The sequence below is a fragment of the Rhinatrema bivittatum genome, chromosome 8 (genome assembly GCF_901001135.1).
Source record: "Rhinatrema bivittatum chromosome 8, aRhiBiv1.1, whole genome shotgun sequence".
Lineage (NCBI taxonomy): Eukaryota > Metazoa > Chordata > Amphibia > Gymnophiona > Rhinatrematidae > Rhinatrema > Rhinatrema bivittatum.
In genome coordinates this window covers 251,863,811-251,889,400 of record NC_042622.1, presented here as the reverse complement: position 1 = coordinate 251,889,400, position 25,590 = coordinate 251,863,811, and the positions used below count along the sequence as shown (strand labels likewise).

General features: G+C 49.0%; 1 protein-coding gene across 1 annotated transcript in view; it reads left to right on the top strand.

Annotated features, from left to right (window-relative positions):
• The window catches only part of TICAM1 (toll like receptor adaptor molecule 1), a 58,125-nt gene extending 35,319 nt beyond the window's left edge, over window positions 1–22,806 (top strand). Inside the window, exon 2 of the mRNA XM_029614582.1 lies at window positions 20,188–22,806. Within this exon, the coding sequence (XP_029470442.1) occupies window positions 20,344–22,476 (2,133 nt within the window). The 5' untranslated portion in view covers window positions 20,188–20,343 and the 3' untranslated portion in view covers window positions 22,477–22,806. The remainder of the gene's footprint in view (window positions 1–20,187) is intronic.
• Window positions 22,807–25,590: the final 2,784 nt, after the last annotated feature.

The following is a 25,590-nucleotide window of genomic DNA, read 5'->3' as shown; positions in this document are numbered from 1 at the left end:
AAGAAATCTGAAGAAGGACGTTTACTATGCCATCTCGACATCGGCAGATTGCTGCCCAGATATCTGGAAATGACACAAGAAGTAAGAAAGACGGACCATCTGTTCGTCCTGCACAGCGGAAAGAAACAAGGAGAAGCGGTCTCTCGGCCCACCATCGCCCGCTGGATTAAAGAAGTTATCAGAGCGGCTTACGTAGAGGCCGGGAAGTCACCGCCTCTACAAGTCAAGGCTCATTCTACCAGAGCCCAAGCAGCATCTTGGGCAGAATCCAGGATGCTGTCGCCTGCAGAAATCTGTAAAGCGGCGACATGGTCCTCCCTCCATACCTTCTCCAGGTTCTACCGTCTGGATGTCCAGGCCAGGGAGGACACAGCATTTGCGAGGGCAGTCCTACGCGGTCCTCAGGCAGCCTCCCGCCCAGGCTGGGAGTAAAGCTTTTGTACATCCCATTTGTTCTGAGTCCATCTGGCTACACGCTAGGAAATGTTGAGATTACTTACCTGATAATCTCCTTTTCCTTAGTGTAGACAGATGGACTCAGCATCCCGCCCGGCTGCCGGTATACATGGGTTCACCGATTCAAGGTAGGCCATGTCATTTTCTTACTTAAGAGCGTCCCCTTGGCCAGGTATCGACGCCTTCCGGTTGTGAATGCTGGTGGTCTCCAGCTCCTATCAATCGGTCAGGGGAATCCTGTTTCACTAATTTCATTGATCGTCAGTACACATACATCCATAACAGCTTTTGCAAGGAAGATTACTGAGTTACTACACTTCCTGTGGGGGTATATATACCCGTGCTGACGTCAGATCCGTCTCCAACTGCTAGCACGAGCATACTATACCCATTTGTTCTGAGTCCATCTGTCTACACTAAGGAAAAGGAGATTATCAGGTAAGTAATCTCAACATTCCTCACATATGGGTGACATCACAGGATGGAGCCCAATCACGGAACACTTTTGTCAAAGTTTCTAGAACTTTGACTGGCACCTACTGGGCATGCCAGCAAGGTTCCCCCTTCAGTCTTGTTTATAGCTATAGGAAGTGCCAAATAATAAAATGTAACTAACCCAACACCGCGGGGTGGTGGGCGGGTTTTGTGGGGACTAACATCTTGCTGTCCTGTGAGAACACCTGTTACAGGTAAGCAACATTTGCTTTCTCACAGGACAAGCAGGATGGTAGTCCTCACATTTGGGTGAGTACCGAGCTGAGGATGTCAGAGTATGCACCAAATGTACCCAAAGACGTGCAACAGGCACAACAACTGGGATGGAATTTGGCAGAGGGCATCCTGAACCCTAACGGGCAGGCGGAAGGGTGTTGGTACATCAAGTTGCAAAAAGGTTGCGCAAGACAGATCGGTCGAAGATGGAATCTGGTCTTCCAGCCTTGTCCAAACAATAGTGGGCTGTGAAGGTATGGAGAGAACTCCAGGTAGCAGCCCTACAAATATCAGGAAGTGGCACCGAGCGTAGGTGCGCTACTGAAGTTGCCATGGCCCTGACAGAGTGTGCTTTAACACAGTCTTGAAGTGGAAAGCCTGCTTGCCGATAGCAAAAGGATATGCAGTCTGCTAACCAGGAGGAGAGACTCTGCTTACCCACAGGCTGCCCCAGTTTGATGGAATGGAAAGAGACAAACAATTGAGTGCCTTTCCTATGGGCAGCTGTACGGTCTAGATAGACGCTAGAGCCCATTTACAGTCAAGGGTATGCAGAACTTGTTCTCCTGAATTGGATGGGGCCTGGGAAAGAAAGTGGGCAGTATAATGGATTGATTAATGTGAAATTCCGATACTACCTTAGGCAAGAACTTAGGGTGAGTACAGAGTACTGCCTGGTTGTGCAGAAGTTTAGTGTAAGACAGATAGGTAACTAGGGCCTGTAATTCACTAACTCTATGAGCGGATGTGATTGCCAGGAGAAAAATCACTTTCCATGTGCGATAACGAAGATCACAGGATTGGAGAGGCTCGAATGGTGGTTTCGTGAGTCGACCCAAAACCAGATTGAGGTCCCAAGATGGGGCCGGAGGTCGCAGTGGAGGCTTGAGGTGGAACAACCTCTTCAGAAATCGTGTCACAAGGGATTGTACTGAAATAGAAACATCCCCGACACCTTTATGAAAGGCAGCTACCGCACTGACATGCATTCTGATGGAAGAAGTTTTAAGACCTGATTCTGACAAGTGCCAGAGATAGTCCAGAAACTTTGTGGTGGAACAGATAAAAGGATCAAGGGATTGAGCAGTACACCATGATTTAAACCTTTTCCAATTGTAAAAATAAGATTTTCTCGTGCAAGGCTTCCGTGAAGCATTCAGGACACGGGAAACAGGCTCCGAAAGGTTGAGTGGCTAAGAATTAACCTTTCAACATCCAGGCAGTTAGGGACAAGGCCTGAAGATTGGGGTGGCGTAGGCACCCGTTGTTCTGAGAGATCAGAAGCGGGTCCTTTCCCAAGGGAATAAGCCTGTGAATGGAGAGGTCCTGAAAGATCAGAAACCACCCTTGGCGTGGCCAGTGAGGTGCTATCAGGATCATGGTTCCTTTTCCCTGACGTAGCTTCACGAGAGTCTTTGAGAGAAGCAGAAGTGGAGGGAATGCATATAGGAGACCAGTTGCCCGTGAGAGGGAGAACAAATCTCTTGGCTGTGAGTGTTTGCTGCGAGTGAGAGAGAAAAAGTTCTCTACTTTGTGGTTTTGAGATGTCGCAAAGAGGTCAATGTGGGGATAACCACCAACGTTGGAATATTGAGTCAGCTACTCTGTGGGGTCGAGGGACCACTCGTTTGGTTGAAAAGCACGACTCAGCTTGTCCGCCAACACATTGTCTACTTCCGGCAAGTAGGTGGCCATGAAGTACATTGAGTGGGAGAGGGCCTCCGCCCATATCTGTGCCGCTTCCTGACACAGGATGTAGGAGCCCGTCCCTCCCTGTTTGTTGATGTACCACATGGCCACCTGGTTGTCCGTCTGAATTAGGATAACTTGGTTGGACAGGCAATCCCGAAATACCCTGAGAGCATATCTGATTGCTCGTAGCTCCAGGACATTGATTTGGTGTTTGGCTTCTTCTGGAGACCAAGCTCCTTGGGTCTGCAAATTGGCGACATGTGCTCCCCAGCCGAGGTTGGAAGCATCAGTGGTGAGAATTATTTGAGCCTGGAGCCTGGAAGGGTAGGCCTTGGAGGAGATTGATCTGACTTTTCCACCAGGCTAGAGACTGACGAAGTGGGTTGGTGATGTGGAAAATGGTCAATAGTGGTTGGACGGATTGAGCCCATTGTGACCTTAAAGTCCACTGCATGACTCTCATGGCCAAGCGGGCCATTGGGGTAACCTGTACTGAGGACGCCATGTGTCCCAGCAGGATGAGGAAGTGGCGTGCAGTTGAGCGGTGCTGAACCTGTAGCTGATGTGCGAGAGAAATGAGAGTGAGAGCTTGCTGTCGAGGCAGAAATGCCTTTGCTTGAAAGGTGTCCAAGTCTGCCCCTATGAAGGACAAAGTTTGAGATGGGACTAAGCAGGATTTCACGTAGTTGACAAGAAATCCTAGTGAGATCAGAGTGTGTAAGGTAAGATATAGGGACGACAGAGCAGCTTGCTGAGTGGGAGCCCTGATCAACTAATCGTTGAGATAGGGGTAGACGTGAACACCTTGAGTCCACTTGGTGAAGACTCGTGGTGCAGATGCCAGGCCGAATGGTAGCACTCGGTACTGATAATAATTGGGCCTAACAGAAACCTCAGAAATCTGCGATGAGATGGAGTTATTGCAATGTGTATGTACCCATCCTGGAGGTCTAGAGAGCAGAGCCAGTCTCCTCTTTGCAGAAGAAGAAGGAGGGGGAACCCAAGGTTACCATATTGAACTCTTCTTGTTGGAAGTACTTGTTGAGGGCACGTAGGTCCAGAATTGGACAAACGCCTCCTGATTTTTTGGGGATTAGAAAGTACCGGGAATAGAATCCTAGGCCCTGTTGGGAGTAGGGCACTGGTTCTATTGCTCTGGACTGGAGGAGGAGGGAGACCTCCTGTTCCAGGAGTGATGAGTGGTTGGATGTTTCCCACGTCAGCCGAGGTGGGGAATCCGGTGAGATGGAGAGAAAGTTCAGGTGATAGCCTTGAGAGATTATGGCAAGGACCCACTGGTCTGAGGTGATTGCGTGCCACATGTTGTTGAAATGGCACAATTGATCTCCTACTGGTATCTGTGGAAGCTGGCTGCTGCTCTCTATGCAGGAGTCAAAAACCGGAAGCAGGGCCCAGCTGAGGAGCTGCTTGCGGCTTTTGTTTCCGAGGTTGACTAGACTGGGCCTTCTGGAAAGGTCTCTTGGAACGACTTCTAGACGGTGGTGGATAGGACTGCTTTGGAAGGAAGAACGACTTTTTAGTGTCCTTCCTGACTGGCTGTTTGGAGGAATACTCAGAAGGCATCAGAGAGAGTTGGCGAAGGGTCTTATGATGCTCCTTGAGTTCCGCCTCCGTCCGCTGGATCTGTTCGCCAAACAGATTGTCTCCTATGCAAGGCAGATCAGACAATCTGTCTTGTACTTCAGGGCGCAAGTCCGAAGACTTAAGACATCTTCTTGCAAAAATAGCAGCTGCAGATACCCTGGAAGCGGTGTTGAAGATATCGTAAGAGGACCTTATTTCACGCTTCCCTGCTTCAAAACCCTTGTGAACCAGGGCTTGTAGCTGTTCCTGGAATTGCTGAGGCAGGGACTCTGCAAAGTCCTGTATCTGCTTGAATAGGACCCTGTTAAACTGGGTCATATAAAGAGGCGATCCGAGAGATGAGCATTGATCCCTGGAAGACACGCCGGCCAATGGCATCCAGGAATTTCTGCTCCTTACCTGGGGGTAAGGAAGAGTGGTGTTTTGAGCATCGTGCCCTCTTTTGAGCAGATTCTACAACCAAAGATTGGTGATCCAGCTGAGGTTTCTGGAACCCTGGGGCTGATTGGACCAAGTAAGTGGTATCTGCCTTTCGGTTGACTGAGCTACCGAACCAGGGTGTTCCAGTTCTTTTTGAGAAGATCCAAAAGAACCTGATGCATGGGGATGGAGGTTATTGCCTTGGGAGCATCCAGGAATTGTAACAGCTCCATCATTTGGTGCCTATCATCTTGTTCAGTCTGTAATTGGAAGGGAACCAACTCAGACATTTCCTTTACAAAATTTATGAAGGACAAGTCCTCTGGAGGAGAACGCTTCCTGCTTTCAGTAGGAGAAGGTGGCGATGGTAAATCATCAGTGTCTGGAGATGAATCGTCAGTCCAGGTGTCATAGGGATCAGCACCTGTCCCTCTAGGAACTTGAGAAGGACAGGACGATGGTATTCTTGAAGGTCCTGGTCTAGGCTCTGCAGGCATCGAGGGCATGGATGGATGGATCGGTGGCGCCGATGGCCGCATCAGCATCGATGGCTGGGGCATCGGCAGGACTCCCGATGGAGGAAGACGGAACGGTGTTTCTCCTCCCGATGAAAAAGTAAGTGGAGAAGGCACCGGAGCCATCGGTGATCCGGGAACCATTGGTGGAAAGGCGGCTATAAGCACTTCCATCTTCGAAAGCAGCAGTGCCAATGCTGTCGGAATGGGATTGGTGGTCTGTTCCGCAACCGGGCCCGGTTTCGGCACCGGGGGAACTTGGAATCTGTGCATCGCCTTATCGATGGCCTCCTGAACAATCCGGTCCAGTTCTTCACGGAGACCTGGAGCAATCAGCCCCGGCTCCGGAAGGGGAGAATGAGGCAGAGGCATAGCCGGAGGGACCACCGTTAAAGGCGGAGTCGCGGCTCCCGATACCCGTCCGGGTGAGTGTTGCCTTGGTGACCCAGTGCCAGAAAGGGTTGATGCCTTTTCTGGATGGGGTTTCTTCGATGGCGGCTCAGACGATGGCAAAGTCGATGACTTTCCTTCATCGATGGTCCGAGGCTTCCGGTGTCGATGCCGATGTTTCTCTCTACGATCCCCTCGGTCCTGAGGGGGAGTAGAGGTAGTCGATGGCCGGGAAGTCTTCGATGCCGGATGGTCACCGGCTGGTGCCGGTTCAGAGGACGTCGATGCAATAGACGGCGTCTGAGTTTGTGAACGGAAGAGAAGTTCCATTTTCTCCATTCTGGCTTTGCGACCTTTTGGTGTCATTAAGGCACATTTGGTGCAAGTCAGGACGTCGTGCTCGCACCCGAGGCACATTACATAGACTTTGAGGGTCTGTTATGGACATGATGCGAGTACAGTCAGGGCACCAACGGAACCCCGACACCATGGCCTTTGAAAAATTGAGCCAAGGTGCGGTCGACGTCCAGTAGGCCGCAAGGGCTAAACTCGATGGGAATTGACCGAAAACGGGTAAGAGACTTATCGGAGTACCGTGGAATCAAAAATTCGAAAGGGGGACCCCTGTAGGGTATGAAAGTTTTTAGTGATTCCATGAGGAAAATTCCTGTCAGGAATCTCTGTGCAGCTCCTTAACCCGCGTGGCTACTGCTGCGCGGAAAAAAGAAGACTGAAGGGGGACCCCTGCTGACTGCAGGTTTAGTGCGATGCTGGGCATGCCCAATAGGTGCCAGTCAAAGTTCTAGAAACTTTGACAAAAGTGTTCCGTGATTGGGCTCCATCCTGTGATGTCGCCCATATGTAAGGACTAACATCCTGCTGTCCTGTGAGAATAGCGCCTATTTATCCGCGTCTGACTGTAGGTTATACAGTGCGCTCGGCCCCTGAGCCAAGTACAGGTCCCTGAGACACTCCACTGTTTACCTTTTTCCACTGTGAAAACTGACCATTTAATCCTCCCCTCTGTTCCCTGTCTTTTAACCAACTTGCAATCCACAAAAGGACTTTTTAGTTTCTCTCATGCGGGTCTTTGTTGAACACCTTCTGAAAATCCAAATACACCACATCTACCGGTTCACCTTTGTCCACATTTGTTCATCCCTTTAAAAAAATGTAGATTTGTGAGGCAAGACTTCCCTTGGGTAAATCCATGCTGGCTGTGTCCCATATGTTTATCTAAATGTTTTGTGGTTTTATTCCACGATTTTTCCCGGCACTGAAGTCAGGCTCACCGGTCTATAGTTTCCATGATCACCCTTGGATTCCTTTTTAAATATAAGGGTTACATTGGCCATCTTCGAATCTTCAGGTACATCGGATGATTTTAATGATATCCCCCCTCCGCTGTCTCTTCTCCAGGCTGAAGAGTCCTAACCTATTTAGCCTTTCTTCATAGGGGAATTGTTCCGTCCCCTTTATCATTTTAGTCTCCCTTCACTGTACCTTTTCTAATTCTGCCATATCCTTTTTTGAGATGTGACCAGAACTGTACACAATACTCAAGATGAGGTCACACCATGGAGTGATACAGAGGCATTATGATATTCTCTGTTTTTATTCTCCATTCCTTTCCTAATAATTCCTAGCATTCTATTTGCTTTCTTGGCTGCTGAGTATAAGATTAACGTATTTTCAACAATGACACCTAGATCCTTTTTCTGAATAGTGACTCCTAATGTGGAACCTTGCATTTTGTAGCTATAATTTGTTACTCTTCCCTAAGTACATTGCTTTGCACTTGTCTACATTAAATCGCATTTCCAATTTGCATGCCCAGTCTCCCAGTTTTGCAGTGTCCTCTTGCAGTTTCTCACAATCCTCTCATGATTTGACAACTTTGAATAATTTTGTGTCATCGGCAAATTTGATCACCTCCCTTATTGTTCCCATTTCCAGGTCATTTATAAATATATTAAAAAGCATCGGTCCCAGAACAGATCCCTGGGGCACTTCACTATTCACCTTTTTTCAATTGAGAAAATTTACCATTTAGCCCTACTCTCTATTTTCTATCTTTTAACCATATAGCAAGCCACAATAGGGTTCTGCCCCCTATCCCATGACTTTTTAATTTCCTAAGAAGTCTCTTATGAGGGACTTTGTTAAATCCTTGAGGCTTGTTCCATGACAGGGTCTGATGGGAGCTCTCACCGTCAAACTTAAAGAAACATCAGAGCCTGGAGGAAACTGAGGCACATCTCCCTAACTTTCGCCCCAAACCTCTCACTAGCTCACTACCAAACAGCATCGATGTAGCCACGGCAAAGGAATCTGTAGGGCCTGTTGTCACCAGTAAGCTCAGGGTTGCAGGGTAAGATGCCAGTTTTCCCATCCTCTTCTTAACCATCACAGTAAAACAAGAAACTGAGGACAAAAAGTAGAGATTGGCAATGAACTGCAGACTCAGCACAATGTATGGTGCCTAGTCACCATCTTGAAAATTCTCAAAACTAAACTGCAGCCTTGATTTTATACTTTGCTTAGTACTAAATATTAGATATGTAGCATTGGTAAACCTGCAAAAATATCTGCACGGACATGTACATGGCCTTTTTATTTTTGTTTAGTGAAAACCTGTTTTACACTAATTACTAAATTAATTATTATATGGATAAACTTGGCAATCATTCAACCAAATAGGATCACAATGTGGTTTACAGCTTTAAAATTCAGGCTTCTGAGGTAGATGAAACCTTTCCTGAACATACCCAGATCAGTCAGGCCAATGGGTTATGCATCCCTACCAGCAGAGGGCATCAGAGAGCAAAACCTTTGAAGCTGTGTCCTATAAACAAGAGTACCACCTGCAGCCCTTCAGTATTTCTCTGCCGCCAGCAGATGGTAGAGGTGCATACCTGCAGTTCTGACTTTTTAGCTCCCTCTGTGGCCTCGACTTCCCCTCCCTCCGACAGCTGCCAGCTCAGGGAAGTATCCCTTTAAGGGTTTTTTATTTGAATTTGTTTTAAGTTTAAAAAAAAAAATTGTTTTCTCTTGACATCTTCTGAGCGCAGCAGCTTTGCTGGTTTAATCGACCTGCCTGGCAGGGTTGGCTCTGGTAAGACCGGGTTCGTCTTGTTCAGTATGGGGAGAGTGGGAGACCCGTGGTTTACAGCGGCTTTTTGGCTGTTTTTTTTCCCTGGAGGGGAAACTGTAGCGCTCCAACACGCGGTGCCTGAGGGAGATTTTTTTTCTTTGACGTGTGTGCCATTTTTTCTGCACTGGCCCTGCTCAGCCTCTCGCGCAGCGTCGAAGGCACTGTGATAGCGCTCCTCTTGCACGCTTTGCCTCATTTACAGGCCCGTCTTCGGGGGGGATCCCTGTGTTAAAAAAAAAAAAAAAAAAAAGGGTGGGGGCAGGAACTGAATTTGCCGGCTATGGAATATTGTAAGACCTGTGGTGCAGTGTCAGTTCCTATCAATTCCCTCACCCTCTGCATGGGCGGGGGAGGGGTCGTCAATGAAAGATAAGAGAGACTGGATCTTCCTGTCCAGTAGAGGCTGGGGTAGATTCCAAGGATAGTCCCCAATGGGTTCTCTCACGGACAGGGATGGCCCTAAAGAGAACCAGGCTGGTAAACAGGGCATTCATGGCCCGCCCCTCCTTTCCCCTGAGGCACAGGAGTCTAGGCACGGTCAAGAGGAGAACACTGATTCTTCAAATAACCGCATGACTTAACACAGATATCATTATTGTTACTTTAATTGTTAATGTTATTAACGCTATTACTCTTCCTCCACCTCTATTCTTGTTTGTGACTCTCCCCAGAGTTGTTTTTTTCCAGGTTAAACTCCCCTGTTTATTGTAATTCCAACTAAAGTTATATGTAAACCGACGTGATATGATTTTTCATGAGCATCGGTATATAATACCTCTTAAATAAATAAATAAATAGTGAGGCTGAGGAGGAAACCTTATCTTCTAAGGGGTTTTCTCCTGAATTTATCCTTCTGATGCATGAAGCCTTTGTAGCTAAGGGGTCTTTTAAAGGCAACCGAAGGATAAGCACTTCACCTCCTCAAAAAGGTCCTGGGGGAACCCGGAGGTACCTTTTCAGGAGCCGCCCAAGCTAAAAGAGTCCAAACTGTACGGGCAGCAGGGAACTTTGAGGATCCAGTGGATTCAGATGACCTTACAGGATGACGTTTCTACCTCTCCAGGGGCAGATCCAGAACGAGACCCAGATAGGGATCAGATCCAGATCCAGCGAAGGAAGATCAGGCCTTTTTGGAGGGGCCAGCCTCAGAGGGTGATGACCCTCGAGTTGTCTGTCTCTTCAAAAAAGAAGAGCTGCGTCCACTTATTCCCCAGGTTCTGGAGGAACTGGGGGTCAAAATGTCTCGAGGAGTCCGACAATGAGGGAGTGAACTCGATCCTGGATGGCCTTCGGGGACCTCCCAGTGCCTTTCCTATCCCAAAGAAGAGTCAGAAGCTCATAAACCATGAGTGGGAGTCCCCAGAGTCTGGTCTCAAGGTGGGAAAGGCAATGACAAAGTTGTATCCCTTGTCGGAGGAACATCTCTATCACCTCAAGACCCCTAAGGTGGATGCAGCAGTTTCCGCGTCACCAAGAAAACTACAATTCCAGTTAAAGGGGCGGCCGCTCTTAAGGATGCTCAGGATCGCACACTGGAAATTCATCTCAAATGCATATTTGAGGTTTCTTCCTTGGGTCTTCGAGCAGCTGTCTGTGCGAGCATGATGCAGCGTGCCTATTTATGTTGTGTTTAGAAGCTTCAGGAACCTTCGTCCTTGGGACCCTTATCTCCAGCTCAAGCGGCTCATCTAGAGGCGGGGATAGCCTACATGGCAGATGCTTTGTACGACTTAGTTCACACTGCCGCCCGAGGTATGGTATCAGTGGTTATGGCGCAGTGCCTTCAATGGCTGCGTAATTGGTCAACAAACGTCTCATCCAAGACTCAGTTGTGTAGTCTTCCCTTTAAGAGGAAGCTGCTCTTCAGGGAAGACCTGGATCAGCTTATGAAGTCCCTTGCAGAGACCAAGGAGAACAGACTGCCAGAGGATAAGAGGAGCATGAAGAGATCCTTTGTGAGTCGACCCCGTTTTCGGGAGGCGCACAGATTTCGCCCCGGGAAGCGGGCTTCCTCTTCGGGCCCTAAACAACCAGTTAACTGGCAACATTCCTTTCGGGCGCCTGTTAGGTCTACCAGAGGCGGTTCCAGTCTGGGAGCCGCAAGCGGAAAGTCAGCCCAATGAGATCAGGATCGTCCACTCCTCAACTGTGGCAGTTGGGGGCAGATTGTCCCGGTTTTTCGAGGAGTGGACCAAGATTACCTCTGACCACTGGGTACTAGAGGTTATTTGTCACGGTTATGCCTTAGAGTTTTCTCGGCCTCTCAAGGAGTCCTTTCTGGAGTCGGGTTGTGTTACCCAAAGCAAAAGGGCAGCAGTAGAAGGGATGCTTCAAAGGTTGCTATTGTTGGAGGCCATTCCTCCCGTTCCTCTGGGCGAACATAGTCGCGGACAGTATTCCGTTTACGTTATGGTTCCCAAGAAGGAGGGGACTTTCCGCCCCATTCTGGATCTACAGAAGGTGAAATGGAGTTTGTGGGTTCCCAGGTTTTGGATGGAAACACTGCGCACAGTCATTGCTGCAGTCCGCAAGGGGGCGTTCCTAGCGTCCTTGGACCTCACGGAGGCATACTTATATATTCCCATTCAGGAGAATCATCAGATGTTCCTCAGGTTCAAGGTGCTCAGTCAACGTTATCAGTTCCGAGCTCTTCCATTTGGATTGGCCACAGCTCGTTGGACTTTCACAAAGGTAATGATAGTAATGGCAGCATTCCTGCAGAAGGACAGAGTCCTAGTGCATCCATACCTGGATGACTGGCTTGTCCGGGCCAAGACAGAGGAGGAGTGTTCTAGCTCGATTCACCGGGTGATGCAGGTCCTGAGAACCTTAGGTTGGGTGATCAATGTGGTGTGAAGAGTCACCTTCCATTCCAGTCGTCGGAATATCTGGGAACGCGATCCAACACCCTGAAAGGCACGGTGTCCCTGACCCAAGACAGGATCTCCAAGTTGGAGGATCAAGTTTGTCTGCTATGTCTTCCAGTCCCAAAGGTCTGGGACTACTTGCAGGATCTGGGATCCATGGCCTCAACCCTGGAACTGGTGCTGTGGGCCTTCGCTCATATGAGTCCCCTGCAGAGAGCTCTGTTGACCCGCTGGAGCCGTTTCAGAGCAGTTTCACATTCCATTGCCCCTTCAGACGGAAGCCAGAACCAGCTTTCCTAGCGTGTAGCAGATGGACTCTGGACCAATGGGTATAGTGTACTCCTGATAGCAGTTGGAGACGGATCAGATTTCAATCTGACGTCAATCCTAGGACATATACCCCAGTAGGAAGTGCTGCTCTTCAGTATTTTCCGTCTCCATAGCAGTTAGGGACTCTATGCACGCTCGCACAGCGTTAGAGTAATTTTACCAAAGAAACCCAAAACAGGAAGAATTCTTACCTCTACAGACGAGCCCCGCTCTTCTGCGGTGACACCCCTTGGGTCCCTCCCCCAGTTGAGAATTCCCGAAGTGATTTCCGCGTTCCCTTGGAGGTTGGCCTCTGTCCGACAGCCGACCCTCGGCGTGGACTTAGCCCCTGGCAACAGGTGAGGCTGAGAGGTAGCGGGTGCAACTTCGAGTATGGCGGTGAAGGTATTTTCCCTCTCCCCCCACAGCCGGAGACCACCCAGAACGAGACCGGGAAACGCAGAGACAAGGTAAGGTAGAAAACTTCTTTAAAGTCTCCGGTCTCTGAAGTTCGAAGAGTCGCACAGGTCGCCAGCCGGCGCCAGTGCCACTGGGTTGATCAGCCCTAGCAGGGCTAGGCCCTTGTCAGATTCGGGGGTCCTCCCAACTGGGGAAGGGACCCAAGGGGTGTCACCACAGGAGAGCGGGGCTCGTCAGTAGAGGTAAGATTTCTTCTTGTTTTGGGTTTCTTTGGTAAAATTACTCTAACGCTGTGCGAGCATGCATAGGCTCTTGTGCGCACATCGGTATGCTCATAAATGCCGTGCGCATAGCGACGCGCACAACCACATGCCTACTGTGCTGGGCGGATAAGTTTGGCCCGTGCGCACAGCGGCGTGCGCATCTTATTGAGCGCGCACCCGACTTACGCGCACAACCTCGATGCACCAAAGCACATAACTAGGCCGGCCGGTCCCTGTATTTTTTTATGCGCACAAGCCATGGCACCACCAGAGAAGAAGCTCAAGGCTCAGGGCCTTTGCCCAGCATGCCACATCAGAGCTGCGCAGCATGAGGAGGCCACGGCCCTGTATATACAGGGCGAGGAGGCCCTGGGGGATTCAGCCCATGGCCCTCCGCAGCCGGTGCCGGGATCCAGCTTCTCGAACAGTATGCCGGACCTCGCGTCCCCCAGCGGGAGTCTCCCTCAAACGGGACTCCCCAGGGACACAGCGCTTCTTAACTTAGACCCAGCATCTATCTCCTGGGTGGTATTCTTCAAAGACCTGCATACCTTCGTCCACATGCAGCCAGGGCCTCCGATATCACGGCCACAGCCTCTGCCAGAGGACCTCAACATACCGGGACCCTCTATGCCCAGAGAAGTGCCTCTACCGCCCAGAAGCCCCACCTTCAGGGACCTGGACAACTCAGATGACGATTCAGAACACCTGGAGGAAGGGGAACTCCCCCCAGGGACCGAACCCCACCGAACCATGAGACGTTTCTTCAAGGACGAGCTTCCAGACCTAGTCACACACAGCTTGAAAGAGCTCGCTGTCCCGGGCACAAGTACCTTGGGGGAACCTAAGACGAACCCCCTCCTAGAGGGACTCCGTCAGACCTCCCGTCATTTCCCACTGTTACAAGCCGTCCAGCAGCTAATTGACCTGGAATGGGAAGCCCCGGAGACCACGTTCAAAGGGGGTCGTGCACTGGCAGCTATGTACCTTCTGGACCCCGCTGCCAAAGATCTGCCATGTCCGAAAGTGGATGCCATGGTCTGCACGGTCTTGAAGCGCACTACTATCCCAGTTGAGGGAGGAGCAGCGCTCAAGAATGGCCAAGACAGATGTCTGGAATCCATCCTCAGTCTTTTGACATCTCCGCTATGTCTCTACAGATCGCGGCCTGCTGTGCCGTGGTGACATGCGCCTGCTTATCACAGACCAGGAACAACACTCCTGGGGAAGCCCTGGAATCAGCAGTATCATTCCTCACGGATGCTGCTTCTGTTCTGGTGCGCACCGCAGCTAGAGGCGTGTCATCCGCCGTGGTGGCCAGAAGACAACTCTGGCTCCGAAGCTGGCTGGTCGGCCGACGCATCGTCCAAAACGAGACTCACAAGGATGCCCTTCAAGGGAACCCTCCTGTTCGGAAGCGAACTAGAGAAGCTAGCCAACAAAGGGGGTGAATCCCCACTACCGCGGCTACCGGAGGACAGGAATAAGAGAAACCAGCAACCCTTCCCCCGAACTTCTAGGGGCAGAGGATCACAGCGCTTCAACCCCTACAGAAGCACATATCAGGCGACCAACAGAGTCAAAACTCTACTGGAGAGCCTCTGGTGGGTGGTCAACACAAACAAGAGCTGTTTGCAGCCCTCCCAATCCCTAGAATACCTGGGAGTTCGGTTCGACACCAAAGACAACAAGGTCATCCTGACACAGACAAGGAGATCAAAACTGATGACCCAGTTGCGAACCCTGTTGAGCGAGCTTCATCCCACAGCATGGGACTACCTCCAAGTCCTCGGCCTCATGGCATCCACACTGGAATTAGTGCCATGGGCAAGAGCTCACATGAGACCCCTACAGCGCTCTCTACTGTCACGATGGAACCCTCTGTCCCAGAACTACACCATTCGCCTCCAGCTCCCGGACAAGGTTCGGACCCAACTACAATGGTGGCTACAAGAAAGGCCATCTGAGCCGTGGAGTGAGGCTTTCCTCACCAACCTGGATCCTGCTAACCACGGACGCCAGCCTATGGGGATGGGGAGCACACTGCAAGGAGCTAACTGCCCAGGGGCAATGGAACAAAGAAGAGTCGGGATGGAACATCAATCGCCTAGAAGCACAGGCAGTAAGACTAGCTTGCCTATGGTTCGGTCACAGACTCCGAGACAAATCAGTCAGAGTCATGTCAGACAATGCCACAACAGTGGTCTACATCAACCGTCAGGGAGGAACCAGAAGCCAACAGGTTTCTCTGGAAATAGATCCCCTAATGACATGGGCGGAAGCGAACCTTTGAGAGATCTTGGCCGTCCACATGGCGGGGAAAGACAACGTCGCTGCGGATTACCTCAGCAGAGAAAGTCTAGACCCAGGAGAATGGAGACTGTTGACCACAGCATTCCAGTTGATAGTAAGCCGTTGGGGAACACCAACCATGGACCTCCTGGCAAACCGGTCCAACGCCCAAGTGCCCAGCTTCAGCCGCAGACGGGAACCTCAGTCCTAGGGAATAGATGCCCTGGTACAGACCTGGCCACAGGAAACTCTATTATATGCCTTCCCACCGTGGCCCCTATTGGGTGCAATCATCCACAAGATAGAACACCACAACGGACCAGTACTTCTAGTGGCCCTGGACTGGCCAAGAAGGCCGTGGTATGCAGACAGGCGAAGGCTACTGACAGGGGGCCCGCTACCGCCACACAGGGATCTGCTCCAACAAGGGCCAATCCTCCACGAGGACCCAGCTCAATTCTCTCTTATGGCCTGGCCATTGAGAGGACTTGCCTGAGGAAGAGCGGATACTCTGAGGCAGTAATTGCTCCAAGCACACAAGTTCTCCACATCCCTAACATACATAAGAATTTGGAGAATATTCGAAGCATGGTGTGAGGACCGTGACATCATACCACGCTTAGCCAAAATTCCCACGATTTTGGAATTCCTACAGAACGGCCTACAGAAAGGATTGTCTCTCAACTCCATCAAGGTACAGGTGGCCGCATTGTCATGCTATGGAACCAAGAGTGAGGACAGTAGCCTAGCCTCTCACCCGGATGTCTCCTGCTTCCTGAAGGGAGTCAAGCAGATCCGACCACCCCTAAAGTGGCCGGTGCCTCTATGGAAACTCAACCTGGTCCTAGACTTCTTAGCAGGAACCTCATTCAGACCTCTCCGCGGCCTGTCCTTCCGACTATTAACATTGAAAACAGCCTTCCTGGTGGCAGTTTGTTCGGCCCGTCGCATCTCCGAGCTACAAGCACTATCATGCCGAGAGCCGTTCCTCAGACTCGCCCTGGGAACCATCCAGCTACGCACGGTCCCGTCCTTCCTCCCCAAAGTGGTCTCTCACTTCTATCTCAACCAAACCATCTCGCTACCATCGCCAGATGAGCATAAGGATTCGGAAGAATCTCGCCGCCTGCGCCATCTCAACGTCGGCAGACTTCTAGTCCGATACCTGGAAAGGTCGGAATCCGTTCGAAAGACAGACCATCTATTCGTCCTTCACAGCGGGAAGAAGCAAGGGGAAGCGGCCTCGCGAGCAACCATAGCCCGCTGGATCAAAGAAGTTATCAAGGCGGCCTACGTAGAAGCAGGCAAGCCATCGCCTTTGCAAGTCAAGGCCCATTCCACTAGAGCCCAGGCAGTGTCCTGGGCAGAAACCGAAATGCTGTCACCCGCCGAGATCTGTCAGGCGGAGACATGGTCCTCCATCCACGCCTTCTCCAGGTTCTACCGCCTGGATGTTCAGGCTTGAGAGGACACCGCATTTGCAAGGGCCTCGGGCAGCCTCCCGCCCGGTTCAGGAGTAGCTTTTATACATCCCATTGGTCCTGAGTCCATCTGCTACACTCTAGGAAATGGAGAAATTACTTACCTGATAATTTCGTTTTCATTAGTGTAGACAGATGGACTCAGCATCCCACCCACGGCTGCCGTCATTCATGGAATTCTCGGGCGACATCCCCAAGAGCGAGTTATTCACGAGTAAGCCAAGCTTTCCCTCCAATTAGGATACCCATCCTACCGGGTGTCGACATTTCTTGGTTGAGGGCACTAGCGGTCTCCAGTTATAACCAATTCAACCAGTTCAAGTTAACCAAGTTATAAAGTTAATCGTCACACACATATCCACAATTGCTTTTCGAGGAGATTACTGAAGAGCAGCACTTCCTGCTGGGGTATATGTACTAGGACTGACGTCAGATTGAAATCTGATCCGTCTCCAACTGCTATCAGGAGTACACTATACTCATTGGTCCTGAGTCCATCTGTCTACACTAAGGAAAACGAAATTATCAGGTAAGTAATTTCTCCATTAATCTGGTGGCTCAAAAGAGCATCTTCTTCGAGGTTCCAGATTGGTTGTAGTGACCAGAGATGCCAGCCTTACGGGCTGGGGCGCTGTGTGCCTATGACATTCGGCACAGGGAAGATGGTCAGAGATGGAACGAACCTGGTCTATAAGTCGACTGGAAACCAGAGCGATGCGCAGGGCTCTCAAGAAATTTCTCCCGCTGGTCCAGGGGCGGATGGTAAGGATATTCTCAGACAACGCAACGGCGGTTGCATATGTCAGTCGCCAAGGAGGCACCAAGAGCCAGGCAGTGGCATGGGAGGTTCAGTTGCTCTTCGTATGGGTGGAGAACCACCTCCAGGGGATTGTGGCCTCCCACGTAGCAGGAGTAGACAATGTTCAGGCCGACTTCTTAAGTCGTCAGCAACTGGATCCAGGCACGTGGAAGCTGTCCCAGGAAGCATGAACCGCATTTGTGCCCGGTGGGGGACACCTCAGTTGGATCTCATGGGGATGGAAACCAATGCGAAGACCACGAGATTCTTCAGTCGCAAATGCAAGAGGGACTAGGTGGGGCTGGATGCTGTGGTATCTTCTTGGCCGGGGGTTCTTCTCTACGTGTTTCCACTGTGGCCGCTCATAGGTCGCGTTCTCAGGGGCATAGAAGCGCACCATGGATCGGTGGTTGTGGTGGCGCCGGACTGGCCACGTCGTCTGTGGTTCACGGATCTAATGTGTCTGTGGATGGATCCCTTCCGCTTCCTCATTTGCCAGAACGTCTGCACCAAAGTCCCATCTTTTCGGATTGGAAGGGTCACTTTTGTCTCTCGGCTTGGCTTTTGAGAGGCAACACTTGCGAGTGAGAGGCTATTCGGAGCAGGTGATTTCTACCCTTCTCAAGGCCAGAAGACCTTCCACTTCGATGGCATACATCAGGGTCTGGAAGGTGTTTGAGTCCTGGTGTGATCAGCAAGACTTGAGATCCCCTTGTTGCGCCCGTTCCACAGATTTTGGCATTCTTGCAGCAGGCTTTATCCAAGGGTCTAGTGTATAATTCTCTCCGGGTTCAAGTGTCTGCCCTAGGCTGTCTCAGGGAGAAAGTACAGGGGTAGAATTTGGCCTCTTACCCTGATGTCCTTTGTTTTTGAAAGGGGTAAAACATTTGAAGCCCCCGATACAGAAGATGTGTCCGGAATGGAGTCTCAGTCTGGTCTTACGAGCTCTCTGTGAGGAACCCTATGAGCCTTTGAAACTCACTTCTCTGAAAACTTTGACAATTTCAGAGCTTCAGGCTCTCTCATGTCGGGATCCGTTTTTGCGAATTGATAATGACAAAGTGGTGTTTTGCAGACAGTCCCATCTTTCTTGCCAAAGGTGGTTTCCTCTTTTCATGTGAATCAGGTCATGGAGTTACCAGGTTTTCCAGAGTGGTCTCGGGATCCAGCAATGGGGATGTGAGGAGAGTTCTTTTACGATACCTCAAGGTCACCAACTCCTTTCGGCGATCAGATCACCTCTTCCTAGCTTTTGGTGGAGCCAAGAAAGGGGAAAAAGTGTCTAAGGCTACTTTGGCCCATTGGTTGAAAGAAGCTATTGCCGCAGCTTACATTAGCAAGGGTGATTGGTAATGTTGGTCCTGAAGGTGCATTCTACAAGAGCTCAGGCGTCTTCTTGGGTGGAATGTCAATTGCTTTCTCCCCAGGAAATCTGTAGGGCTGCGGTGTGGTCTTCTCTTCATACTTTCACCAAGCATTACCGCTTGGATGTGCGGGCACACGAGTTTCCTACTTTCGGCAAAAGTGTACTGATAGCGGGTCTTTCAGGTTCCTGCCCAGTGTAGGGAGCTTTGGTACATCCCATTGATCTGGACCGATCTGGGTATGTTCAGGAAAGGAAAATTTGATTCTTACCTGCTAATTTTCATTCCTGTAATATCACAGATCAGTCCAGAGGCCCACCCTGATATCAATACCAAGACTGATTTTTTTCTGGTGTTCTGCTACTGCATTCAGAAGGATTACAGTTTTAAGTTACCAAGTTCGATATGCCAATATTTTTCATGAGTATAACCTTTTTTGTGGACCTTCAGTGGTCTGGTCACGCTTGGGGGTATCCGTACTGGGGTTTGGTTCGCCCTGTAAGTTGATTGTTTTTTGATCCTAAGCTTGGTTACAGTTTAATACTGAAGGGCTGCAGGTGGCACTCTCGTTTATAGGGCACAGCCTCAAAGTTTTGCTCTTTGCCGCCATTTGCTGGTAGGGATGCATAACCTATTGGTCTGGACTGATCTGTGGTATTGCAGGAATGAAAATTAGCAGGTAAGAACCAATTTTCCTATCTGCAGACACCTCAGGAGTGGAGGGTATATAGCACAGTATTTCCCAACCCTCTTTAGAAGTACACCTAACCAGTTGGGTGTTTAGGATATCGATAATGAATAGGCATGAGATAGATTTGCATACAATGGACACCCAGTGTATGCAAATCTATCTCATACATATTCATTGGGGCACTTCTAAATACCTGACATGATAGGTGTGCCTTCAGGAGAGGGTTGGGAAACACTGGTATTGCAGCATATTCCTGATGCCAGGACTATATGAAAGCTTCCAAAAGGGCTGAAGGGAAAATGAACAGTACTATTATTATCTACCTACAGTCAGATGCAGGGGATATGTGATGACTTACCCAGTGTGACACTGTGTGTTGCTAGTCGGGGGGGGGGGGGATTTGAAATGTTGTCTTAAATGTTGTCCTGGGTCCAAGCTGAGTATTTTTTACTACTCTGTGAATTAAAACAAAATGCCCCTGCAGGTTTGTCCCTCGCCTTGCCTCAAACAAAATTGCTTTTGTTTTATATAAAATTCAATAAAATGTTAATTATATATGTTCTTTTCCATGAAAAATTTATTTCTGTAGTGTTTATTTACAGCATTTATACAGATTTGTGTGTACTCCCGCACTTGCAAAACTCATTGAAATAAATAATTGAGATTTAAAATGTACCTAGAATGGACTAGGAAGGCATTTCTGGATTCTGTACCTAATTTTATTTTTTAAATATTTGTTCTTTTTATTGCATGTCCAGGTGCCAAGGTCTGGGGCGAGCATCATGGATTTGCCACTTTCAGACTGTTTTAAGGAGATGGAGTTTGAGAACAATTCTTAGCTCCTTCCCTGTATGAGGAAGTGGAGCAATGCTTACTGCTTTTAATATTCTTTTCTTGCTGCCATCGTGGACTGCATGTATGACAAAATGGCTGAGCATTTTGCTGTACATCGGAGCTATGAGGACATATATAACATCTTATCCAAAACCTCTAGAGAAAAGCTCCTTGGCCTCAAGAACAAGCTGAACTGCATGAGGTCCAGCCTTAAAGGTGCAAAGCTTCTTCAAGTTATGATCCTACACACATTGGGACGACAAGAGGAAGCACAGATGGCTGTAACCACCTTAGAAATTGAACAAGATATTCTGCATATTGCTCAGAAAATACAAAATTCAGAACCTCATCAACATTACAGTAGTAACTCTCTGGCCCCTCAGCAAGACCCAGATACCCTGGTAATAATGGAACAGATTTACACACTGTTGGTAAATGAAAAGCTCTGTGTAGCATCTGCCAGGGATCAGGCCTACCAAGTGGCTATCGAGGCTTGTAAATCCAGTGATAAGATCTCACTGCACAATGTTTTGAGTGAGTCACAGGAATATGGTCCTTATAGCTTCAACAGTGCTGAACTTGATGCACCTCTAACTTTAGCATCCATCCCAAACACTGGTACGCAAACAGCTCCCTTATTAATTCCCAGCAACAGAAGGGATGAGAAATCTATTCCCACAGCACTTGGCTCGCTGCATCCCTTTAGCAGCATGGCATCTTTTAGTAGTAATTTGGAAATCAGTCAATCCCCTACAGTGGAGTATTTCAGCAGGTGTGCTCACCATAACAACAACACTATTGAAAAAAGCAAACTTTGCCAAGACATTATGAGCAGCCCAATACAACTCAGTGAAGGTAAGGTTCAGGATGCTAATGAGGAGGATGAAGTGGTAGGAAAGCCCCATTCACCCTCTGTGCATGGTCAGCCAAAGAGGCAGGAGCCAGAGATTTTGGGTAGTTCTCCCTCCACTGCTCCAGGTCCTGAAACTTCAGTGTTCCCTCAAACTAGCAACCATCTTCCTATAGAATGTACAGATATAACCAGAACCAGTCTGCTTGTAATGCCAAAAGATGAACTTGAAAAGGGCAAGGTCCAAAGAACAGCCAAAGCGTCAGTTGGGGTATCGTCTAATACAGTCACTACTCAAAGGTGCCCCTACTCCACTGTGTCTCCAGTGGAAGAAATGACAGCTTTGCAACAAGATGCAGACTCTAAACCTAATTCCTCTGCTACTCTTCCGTTAACTGAGATAGACAGTAATGAGAGGACATTCTTCAGTTTTGTCATTCTCCATGCCAAAGGAGATGAAGCTATTGCTTCAAAGGTACGGGACACTTTAGGAGGCTTAGGGATTCTTGATGGAACCACCTACTGTGAGGAGTTTGAGATTCCAGGCCATAGTCCTTTAACCTGCATTGAAGATGCTGTAGACAACTGTGCCTTCATCATCCTGCTACTCACTAACCGTTTTGTATCTCGCTGGGCCCTTCTCCAAACCAACACTGTACTAATGAACTCTATCAATAAGGATCACAAGTTCAACAGCGTCATTCCATTCCTGCCAAGGGAGGACCCACTGCAAGAGATCCCCATGGTGTTGGACAGCATTGTTCCCCTGAATGAAAAATTACCATCATTTTCAAGGACAGTACAAAAAACATTCAAACCAGAACGCATTCAAAAGATGAAAGAGATCTGGAAGCAGGAGGAGAAGGTCAGGGAACTAAAGAGGAGACGCAAAGTAACTGCAAAACAGGTGAAATACAACCAAAAAATAAATGACGCTACCCTAGCTTTGTGGATGCAACAACAGAAGCTTCATCAGATGATGCCTTATATGCACCTCAATGCTCTGCCTTTCCACCTCCTACAACCACAGCAACTATTTCCACCAGGCACACAGCCCATGCAGCAAACTCCAGGGACAGCTAGTTGTTCCTCATTAGATGATTCTCAAACCTTCCCTTCAGTAGGCCCAGTACCTCCCCAGATGGTATATATGTCCCACCTAGGTGGCATGCCTTTCCAACCAGGCTACATGCAGCACTTTCCTGATGCCCAAGGAACCCAGTATGCCTCTGGTGGTACCCAACAAGTCATTCAGATTCAACATGCCAGAAATGTGCAGATTGGAGATCACAATCAAATGAGGATTGTGGGGACAGAAGAAGAGAAAGACAGTACAAATGAAGTGGACCATAAAAGTGACTGATACATTGTCAAAACAATGCATCTAGTCATCTATTCTTAAGAATAGCTGAACTGCAAAACTTCTGTGGCACAGGGGGGAGAAGACGACCACAAAGATCAAGAATTGTAAGAAACTCATTTTGAGGTTTGGAGGATTTTTTTTTTTTTTTAAATTGGACAAGCAGGTTTATCCTCTTTTTAAGTTCCTTTTGAGATGAGACCAGTTTCTACTAAGCCAGGGACTGCTTTTCATTCCATAATCTGAAAAGTTCACTGTAAATAAATTCTCTCTCAGGAAGATTTAAGAATGTGATTATTTTTATCTGGAAGATAAAATTTTTAAAGAAATCTATTTTTGTAAGTTCCTGAATGGGTTTTTGCTTTTTTCAGGAAAATTGTAATCTTTTCAGTGTCAAAATAGTTTAATTTTGAATCACCTCTGCTTTCTATGAAATTGCTGATCTCAACTATAAAGGTCTTGATTGTAGAAAAATGAATGAGCTTGACAATTTGGGAGGCATAAGCAGGGGTGGGGAGCTTCAGTAAGCTCTACCCATCTGAGCAAGAATACCCATACTGTTTGACATCGGTCATTGATAAGTCAACTTAACAAATTCCACTTAAAATTTATTAAGATCATTTTGGGGTTGCCTGATCATAAGAGGTTAAATGGAATCTGAGATTCAAATCTGTGCACCCACAAAAAAAGTTAACCATTTTTTTCTCTTTTAAATATATATATATATATATATTTCTTTGTGAAACAGCAGTTGTAATAGCAATAGGACAGGGATGAAACAGAACACTGCAAACAATTAGTGACTGAATTGACGAAACACAGAGGGCTCGATTCACCTCAGATTTCATGCAAAAGGATATTCACTTACTTTGGTGAATACATACATTAAAATCCTATAGTTAAGGGCTGGCCCAGCCCAATGGATCAGGTCTTCTGCTTTGCAGGGCTGCTCAGGGATAGAGATACTGCAGAGGCAGCCCCTTGTGGAAAGTTGTGGTTATTACATACCACCACCATCCGGTGGCTGGATTTAGGGCCCTGGTGTATAGCCCCCAGCCCAGGACTCTCATTGTGAAGACTGGGCTAAAATTAATGGGGAGGGGATATTAAAATGGGGAGAAAAAATTCCCAGGTAGTTGTGAATAAAGGTGTATGGCACCAGATCCCAGCCTTTGTTCTGACTGAGCTGGAAGCCCAAAGGAGCAGCAAGAAACTGTCTGGACCCCCCTCCACCCCAAAAAAAATCCCATATTTTAAAATGCAGTTGACTCTGTTGATCTATCAAAATACAAATAAACCTCCCATTATGCAGGCTTTTAGACTGATGTAATAATACATAATCAACTTCATTACAAACACTTTCTTTCTCAGATGTGTCACTGACAGCTGAAATGGGGTGGAGGAAATGCTTTTAGCATGCTCCGACCAAGATCTCAGCTTGAACCGCAGCCAAGAAGCAGAAACCTCTTACCCACACTTCATTCGCCATATTGCCTTCTTCACGTAGGCATGAAAACATACTGCCTACCTCCAGATGAATCAGTGGGGAAACAAGGATAAATAATTGAAAAGATTTTTGTGTGCAAAAATGCAGTTTTAGAATTATAAAAAATGTCATGCAGGCATTAGGAAAGTATCATGTTGAAGTCAAGGCATGTTCTCACAGGACAAGCAGGATGGTAGTCCTCACATATGGGTGACATCATCAGGATGGAGCCCAATCCCGGAAAACTTCTGTCAAAGTTTCCAGAACTTTGACTGGCCCCTACTGGGCATGCCCAGCATGGCACTAACCCTGCAGCCAGCATGGGTCCCCCTTCAGTCTTCTTTTTTCCGCGTAGCAGTAGCCTCGCGGTTTAGGAGCTCTGAAGAGATTCCTGACAGGAATTTTCCTCAAGGAGTTAATTAAAATTAAATTGCCCCACAGGGGTCCCTCCTCTAACTTTTCTCAGGCCACGGTACTCCGGTAAGTTTTTCACCGTTTTTCGTCTATTACCGTCGAGTTTGGCCCTCGCGGCCTGCAGGCGGTCGACCATACCACGGCTCGATTTTTCTATGGCCATGGCGTCGGGGTTTCGTCAGTGCCCGGACTGTACTCGCACCATGTCTATCACAGACCCTCATGGAGTCTGTAATGTGTTTAGCCGTGAGCATGATGTCCTGACTTGCACCAAATGTGCCTCATGACACCAAAAGGTCGCAAAGCCAGAATGGAGAAGATGGGACTCCTTTTCCGTGCTCACACCCCGACGCCGTCCATCGCATCGATGTCATCAGAACCGGCACCATCGAAGTCGCACCAGCATCGACAACCGTCCGGTGACCGCCCGCCATCGACGTCTTCACGGCCATAGACTCCCGTTTCTCCCCCTCAAGATCGAGGGGATCGTAGGGAGAAACATCGCCATCGGCATCGTAAGTCTCGGACCGTCAAGGGAGCGAAATCATCGACCTCGCCAACGTCCGAGCCACCATCGAAGAAGCCCCGTCCAGGAACGGCACCGACCACTTCTGCGACCTGGACATCAAGGCCACCCTCACCCAATCGGGGTTTGGGAGTCGCGTTTCCGCCTGTAAAGGTGGTCCCTCCGACTGTACCTCAGCCTCCCTCTTCCGTCACGGAGCCGGGGTTGATTGCCCGAGGTCTCCAGGAAGAACTGGACCGGCTGGTCCAGGAGGCCATCGACAAGGCGATGCAACGACTCCAGGTTCCTCCGGCACAGACACCGGCACCGAGAGTGGAACTGGTCACAGACCCGATTCCAGCAGCGCTGGCACCGCTGCTCTCCCGGATGGAGGCGCTCATGACTGCCCTTCCACCGGTGATTCCCGGGTCTCCGATGGCTCCGGTGCGTTCCCCAATGACAGCTTCATCGGGAGGAGAAACACCATTCCGCATTCCTCCTTCGGGGGTTTTGCCTCAGCCATCGATGCCATGTCGTCCCTCGCCACAGATTCATTCATCGGGGGCGATACGCACATCGGCGCCATCGATGCCTTCGATGCCGGCACCGATACCCCCCAGGGTGTCCACGGTGCCCCAGGTGATTCCTTCGATTTTCTCGGAGCCTCAGCCGGGCCCTTCGGGTATCCAACCCCCTTCTCGTCCTACAGGTC